At 34.5% G+C, this 7,059-nt stretch overlaps 1 protein-coding gene across 1 annotated transcript; it reads right to left on the bottom strand.

The window, feature by feature from the left end:
* Window positions 1-749: 749 nt before the first annotated feature.
* LOC107462807 (MLP-like protein 28) lies at window positions 750-1,886 on the bottom strand. The gene is made up of 2 exons (XM_016081474.3): window positions 1,629-1,886; window positions 750-1,202 (listed from the first exon to the last, which is right to left on the bottom strand). The coding sequence occupies exons 1-2, from the start codon at window positions 1,816-1,818 to the stop codon at window positions 928-930; spliced, it is 465 nt and encodes a 154-aa protein (XP_015936960.1). The 5' UTR covers window positions 1,819-1,886; the 3' UTR covers window positions 750-927.
* Between the last annotated feature and the right edge of the window lie 5,173 nt (window positions 1,887-7,059).

Here is a 7,059-nt window from a genome sequence, read left to right on the forward strand (position 1 = left end):
ATAAATTCTTGCAATCTAAATCATTTAAAATAAAATCTTTTAATTCAGAAAAAATTAAATACGAAAAATACAAGAAATAAACTAACTATATTATATTTGTTTGTTTATTCTTTTGGTGCTTAGTAGTAATTTTGTTCTAGTTTAAATTATCTTTTTTCTATTGCAAAATTTTAAATTTTTTTATTTGTGTACATCCCAATATCACTGAATATAAATAACAATTTTTAATGACAATTTTTCTTAAATCATTTGCTTTGATTTGAATTCATGCAATCAAACTAATAACATAATACAATTATTTGTAGCAGATTAACTAAATTATGAAACTAAAATATATTCATAAATTTTATAATTTTATTAAAAATATAATTATGTTATTTCTAGTTTTAAAATTGAAATTTTTTAAAAAATGACTAAAACAAGCATATTTTCACTATTTTTTTCTATTTGAAAACAAAACATGTTTCAACAAACTATAAAGTAAAAAATATTTTCACGAACTAATTAATCCCTTAATTTTATATCCTAATTGTTTACCGATTATTGAGCAAATATTAGCTAGGTAAAACTATTTATAATATAATTTAATTTAAAAGCTTGCGACAACAAATAAATATCCAATTATTTTTATTACACATAACGCAATCAACGAGAATCATCCACGATCGATGACATACACATATTCAAGTTTAAAACACAGTGAAAATTCAGTTGCAGTCAATTTCATATGAAATTGATAAATTAATTTAATTAAATTTTTATTTAACGGCTCTCATTTATCAACTTCACATAAATTTAACTACACTTGAGTTTCCACCTTAAAAATACATTCAAACGAAGGGCAATTGAACAAACATTATTGGAAACATCCTTATTCTTCACACGGATTATTTAGTTCATAACATGCAATTAACTTGATAATCACCCTTATGCCTTGAGAAGATAAGCATCCATTTCTTTAGTGCACTTGTCAAGATACTCCATGTAGCCATATGGAGCTTCAACATCATTGTTGATCTTCTCATATTCAACACTCCAGGTAACTGAAGCGCCGCTATTATTACTATTGTCACTCACTTGAAAACCTAGCTTAAAAACCTTATAGTTTTTACTGATATCTCCGTCAAAGAGGTTGTATATCACCAAATATTTCTGCTCATCAATGATGTCAATCGTCTCATTACATGTAACCACCTTGCCATCTGTTATTATAATCAACATCAACGAACAGAAGAAAGAGGATGAAAGAAAAAGAGAATATATATATATATATATATTAAATTGAAGGAGATATACAAGAACGAAAAATAATTTAAAAATATAATTAATTAAGTTGTTTAAACACATTTTTTATATTTATAAAATGTTTTACATTCACTTTTTTAATATCATCATTATTAAAAATTAATAAAAATTTGTAATTAGTTTTAAAATTTTAAATTTATATTAAATAAGAAAATTAATGAATTATTTCTCAAAAAGAAATAGTACATAAATTTGTTGAACTTGACTATGCGAGTGCTGATTAATAGAGGCAAAATTTAATTGTAACAATTACTTCCATTATTGAGTAGTTTCGAAAATTAAAGTTAAGAGACTAAAATGAATTACAGAAGCTTAAGATTTACCAATGATATAAGTCCAGTGTTTAACTGAACCACCAACACTATGCCAGTCATTACCGACATGGAGTTTGGCCGCATGGATTCTGTCACAAACATTTTGAACATGGTGGAGTTGCCTTGCCATGAGGTTGAAGAACTTTGCAGCAGGTGAACGGATCACGGTTTCAACGCTAAGCTTACCAGTAAGTGCCATCTTTTAGAGAAACTAAAGAAACACTACTAGAGGATGATGATTTCGAATGATGGGAGAAACATTCAGCCATGTAGAACCTTATATAGAAAACAAGCTACCTACTATGTACAATATTGTCAACCACCCACCTTCCTTATTTAACTAAGATATTAGATACTGAATCCATTTCTTCAAGGAAGAACCGAGGAATTACTTTATAAAATATATTTATCTACATTTCCCCGTACATTAAACCATTTAAAACATTTTAAACATTTTAAACATTTTAATAAGGCAGGTAGACTCTGTTTGCTCAATTCGGTAGTGACTGCGATTCCTACTTAACGCATGCAAGTATCTCTCTTCCCTAAAGGGGTAACTAATAAGATAGAATCCATGATGCGAAACTTTCTATAGGAGGGTCAAGCTGATGATAGAGACTTGAATCTAGTTAACTGGAAGGTGTTGGTCACCCCTAAGAAGTTTGGGAGTTTGGAAATTAGAAATCCTTTTTGTGCTAATATTGCTCTTCTTAGAAAGTTAGTTTGGCAACTTTTTCACCATTCTGACAAGTTATGAATTCAACTGTTGACGGAGAAATACCATTCTTTTAAGGATGATTGTTTCAATCAGTCTCGACGAGGAAGGGAAACTTATGTTTGGAAGAGTATATGTTGAGTTTGCGATATCTTGAAGGAAGGTTTTATTTGGTGCATTGGGAATTTAGAATAGAACTTTTGATTTTCTAAATGGAAAAGAGAGGGGTGACTGTGTCATTTCTGATTCGGACGGATCTCAAGATCTTGGACCTTTGGTCATCTGGATAGTGGAGCCGTGAGAATATCTATTCTCCTCTAAATCAGTCTCTGCAGAGCAACATTAACTCTTACAACCCGGATGTTTAAACTGGTTCAGAGGTCGGTTGGTGTTGAACTGATGCGGTTTCAAAAGTTTATGATACTCGTAGTGGTTATTGTGCCTTAGTAAGAAGATGTTTAGTTAGGAGGATAGAAGTAATTGGCTTTGGCTTTGGCGTCAACATGTTCTGAAAAAGCACAAATTTTTGGCCTGGCTATGTCTTCGGGAGGCTCTTCCTACTGAAAACACGGATAGCTGATGTCCACGATGTTTCTCAGGTCAGGAATCGGTTTTATATTATATTCGGGATTGTCCAAAAGTCCAGCTAGTTTGGCAAGTTTTGGGGATCTCCGATCAACAGTGGATTTGATGAGTTGGTTCGTACATAATAGCAAACAACACCCCTTTATATTCTTTTCTGGTCTTTGGTGGATTTAGCGTTTGAAGAATAACGAGATCTTTCATCCTCACGAGCATTAAACCACAAACAAGGTGACTGATATGGCTTTATCCTTGGAAAAGGAGCTTTGAAATATATTTGAGTTGCAACACTGTCTATCCCCTCCACTATTAGTGGCTCTTGGATTCCCCTCTCAGTGGGTACCTTTAAGATTAATTGTGATGCTAGCTATCCTGGCAATGGTGCTCGGGTTGGTTTTACTTGTGTTAGCAGAGATTGGAAGGGAAGGTGGCAACGAGGCTGTCTGGGAACAATTGAAGGCACAAGTAAGAAGGGAAGGTGGCACTAAGCCTTTCATACCAAGCTCTAGGAGCTTGTCTAAGGCCATAAAGAGCCTTTGATAGTTTAAAAACATGATTAGGAAAATCTTTATGTTCAAAACCGGAGGGTTGAGCCACATACACATCTCTATCAATAAAGCCATTAAGGAAAGCACATTTGACATCCATTTGAAACATTTTGAAACCCTTATGGGCAGCATAGGCAAGAAGCAACCTAATTGCTTCCATTCTAGCTACCGGAGCAAAAGACTCATCAAAATCAATTCCCTCTTCTTGATCGTAACCTTGGGCCACTAATCTAGCCTTGTTACGAACAACTTGTCCATCCTCTCCAAGTTTATTTTTAAATACCCATTTAGTACCCGTTACCTTCTTACCATCCAGATGAGGTACTAATGTCCAAACCTCATTCTTGTCAAATTGAGCAAGCTTCTCTTGCATGGCCTTGACCCAAGATGGATCTTCAAGAGCTTGTTTGACATTGTTGGGCTCCATTTGTGACAAGAGAGCAAAGTTGCTAGGTTCGGCTTGCCTTTTGGTGGAGGATCTTGTTGTTATTCCTTGAGAGGGATCACCAATGATGAAGTCATGAGGATAACCCCTCATGGATTTCCATTCTCTAGGCTTTCGGACAGATGTTGAGCTTTGATGATCTTCTGGTGGACTCACTGTTTCAGTTGCTCGTGCCTGCTCAGGAGACAAAATGGAAGTTTCTCCTTCGATCTGACGAGACAAAACTGGGCTGACAGATTCTTCATTTTGCACAGATTTGGTGTTTTCTTTATTTGTTCCATCTTCTTCACAATCTGATTCATTATCCTTTACAGTATTGGGAATTAAGTTAGAATCACAAAAAGTAACATGTATGGATTCCTCTATGGTTCTATATTCTTTGAGATAAACTCTATAGGCCTTGCTTGTGGTGGAATATCCAACAAACATTCCTTCATAGGATTTTGGATCAAATTTTCCAAGATTTCCTTTATTGTTAAGTACAAAGCATTTGCATCCAAAGACATGAAAGTACTTAAGGTTTGGAGGGGTTCCTTTCCATAGCTCATAAAGAGTTTTCTTTAACCCTTTTCTAATGATTGTTCTATTCAAAATATAACATGCTGTGTTCATCTAATGATTGTTCTATTCAAAATATAGCATGCTGTGTTCACAGCTTCAGCCCATAAAAATTTAGGAATTTCATTCTCACATAGCATGGCCCTAGTCATTTCTTGAAGGCTTCTATTCCTTCTTTCAACCACCCCATTTTGTTGGGGGGTTCTAGGACATGAGAAATTATGAGAAATCCCTAAGTCATCACAGAATTTTTCAAAGTCTTGATTTTCAAATTCTCTTCCGTGATCACTTCTCAAATGGGCAATTTTCAAATCCTTTTCATTTTGAATTTTCTTACAAAGGGTGGAAAAAGCATAAAATGCATCATTCTTATGAGCAAGGAAAAGTACCCAACCAAATCTAGAGTAATCATCAACCACCACAAGACCATAGTGTTTACCTCCTAAACTTTGAGTTCTAGTAGGACCAAAAAGATCAATATGTAACATTTCCAATGGCCTTTTGGTTGAGATTCCATCTTTTAATTTAAAAGAGGATTTTACTTGTTTGCCCAATTGGCAAGCATCACAAGTAAGATCCTTATCAAACTTGATGTTTGGAATTCCTCTAACCAAATTCTTTTTGACTAGCTTAGAAATTTGGTACATGCTAGCATGACCCAACTTTCTATGCCAAAGCCATTTTTCAGATTCAAGTGAGGCGAAGCATGTTACATTTTGTTCCTTTAAATCCTCAAGAGTTAATCCATACACATTGTTGCATCTCTTGGCTTCAAATAAAACATCCCCAGTTTTCTCACAAACAACCAAACAAACAAACTTCTTAAAAATAACATCAAAACCTAAATCACATAATTGACTAACACTAAGCAGATTATGTTTCAAGCCATTTACAAGAAGGACATCATTTATACAAGATGAGAAATTTTTACCCACTTTCCCAACAGCCACTATTTTTCCTTTTGCATCATCACCGAATGTGACAAATCCTCCATCATATTCATCAAGCTTTATGAAGAAGGTTGTCTTCCCGGTCATATGCCTAGAGCATCCACTATCCATGTACCACATATTTTCTTTCTTCTTGGATGCTAGGCATACCTGCAAAATAAACTCAAGTGACCTTAGGTATCCAAATTTTCTTGGATCCTTTCACGTTAAACCATCTTTTATGTCCCAAATCATTGTAATCAAAAACAACTTTGTAAACTTTGTCACCAATCATTCTTTCACCAAAGAAACATTGAACTGGAAAATGACCACTTCGGTTGCACAGTCTACAAAATCTTGGAGTTGCAGTTTTGTTAAAGTGAGTTGGGTCTTGATATGTTACATCATTTGAAGATGAAGCAATATTTTCAAAATGTGATTTTTCAGATTTATAAAATCCAACCCAGCTTTATCATAAAGAGGTTTTTGACTAGCCAAGATTTGGTTCAAATTTTCAGAACTTTGGGTGAACTTGGCTAAGTCATCTTTAAGTCTTTTAACCTCTTTGAGCAACTCTTCATTTTGCTTAAAACAGTTCACATATGCAAGAACAGAATGGTTACTTTCACAGCTTCTAATTTGGGCTTTTAACTGCTTATTTTCTTCCACAAGATCACAAGCAGTTTCGGCCTCTCTTAGTTTTTCTTTAAGGAAATCTTTTCAGCTTTAAGAATGAAATTTTGTTGTTCAAGATCTTGATTCTCAGTTAGAAAACATCTTATTTTTTCAGAAAGGTGATCTATCATGAGATGAAGGTCTTCAGTGTTAGAGTTTTGAAAGGATACCTGCTCTACCTCATTTGCCATGAGACAAGGCTGTGACTTAGTCTCAGATTCTTCATCATCATCGGAGTCATTTTCCAAATCTTCCCAAGAGGCCATCAGTCCCTTTTTCTTTTCCCTTTTTGGCTTTACTTTCCTTTTTAACTTGGGACAATCAGATTTGAAATGACCTATTTCCTTGCAATTGTAACAAGTTACTTTGCTAAGGTCTTTCTTCATCTTCCTTGAGCCACTGCCTTTGCCTTTGAGCTTCACCATTTTCCTGAATTTTTTTGCAAACAACACAAACTCATTTTTAGAAGAGTTATCACTGGATTCATCATCCAGAGGGTTAGTCATAGAAGAAAAAGCAATTCCTTTCTTTTTTGAATCTTTTTTCAAATAGGAGTTTTCAAAAGCAAGTAGATTTCCTCTCAAATCATCAAGTGTCATGGAATCTAAGTTACTACTCTCAGAAATAATTAAAGCTTTTGTTTCCCACTCTTTTGTGAGACATCTCAACACTCTTCTCACTAGCACAGATTCTGAATGTGTGATTCCAAGAGCATCTAAGCCAACAGTGATGATATTGAACCGTTCGAACAGTTCATCAATGGACTCTCCTTCCTTCATTGCAAACATCTCATATTCCCTGTTTAACATGTCTGTCCGAGTTTTCTTTACAATGGTAGTTCCTTCATGAGTAATTTGCAACTTGTCCCAGATTTCTTTGTCGTTGTGCATCGTGATACTCGTCGGTATTCCTCAAAGCTGATAGCACAGTTGAGCAGATTGGTTGCCTTGGCATTTAACTCCACCGTCTTCCTATCTTCCTCGGTCCA

Source organism: Arachis duranensis, chromosome 8 (genome assembly GCF_000817695.3).
Source record: "Arachis duranensis cultivar V14167 chromosome 8, aradu.V14167.gnm2.J7QH, whole genome shotgun sequence".
In the NCBI taxonomy this organism is placed as follows: Eukaryota; Viridiplantae; Streptophyta; class Magnoliopsida; order Fabales; family Fabaceae; genus Arachis; species Arachis duranensis.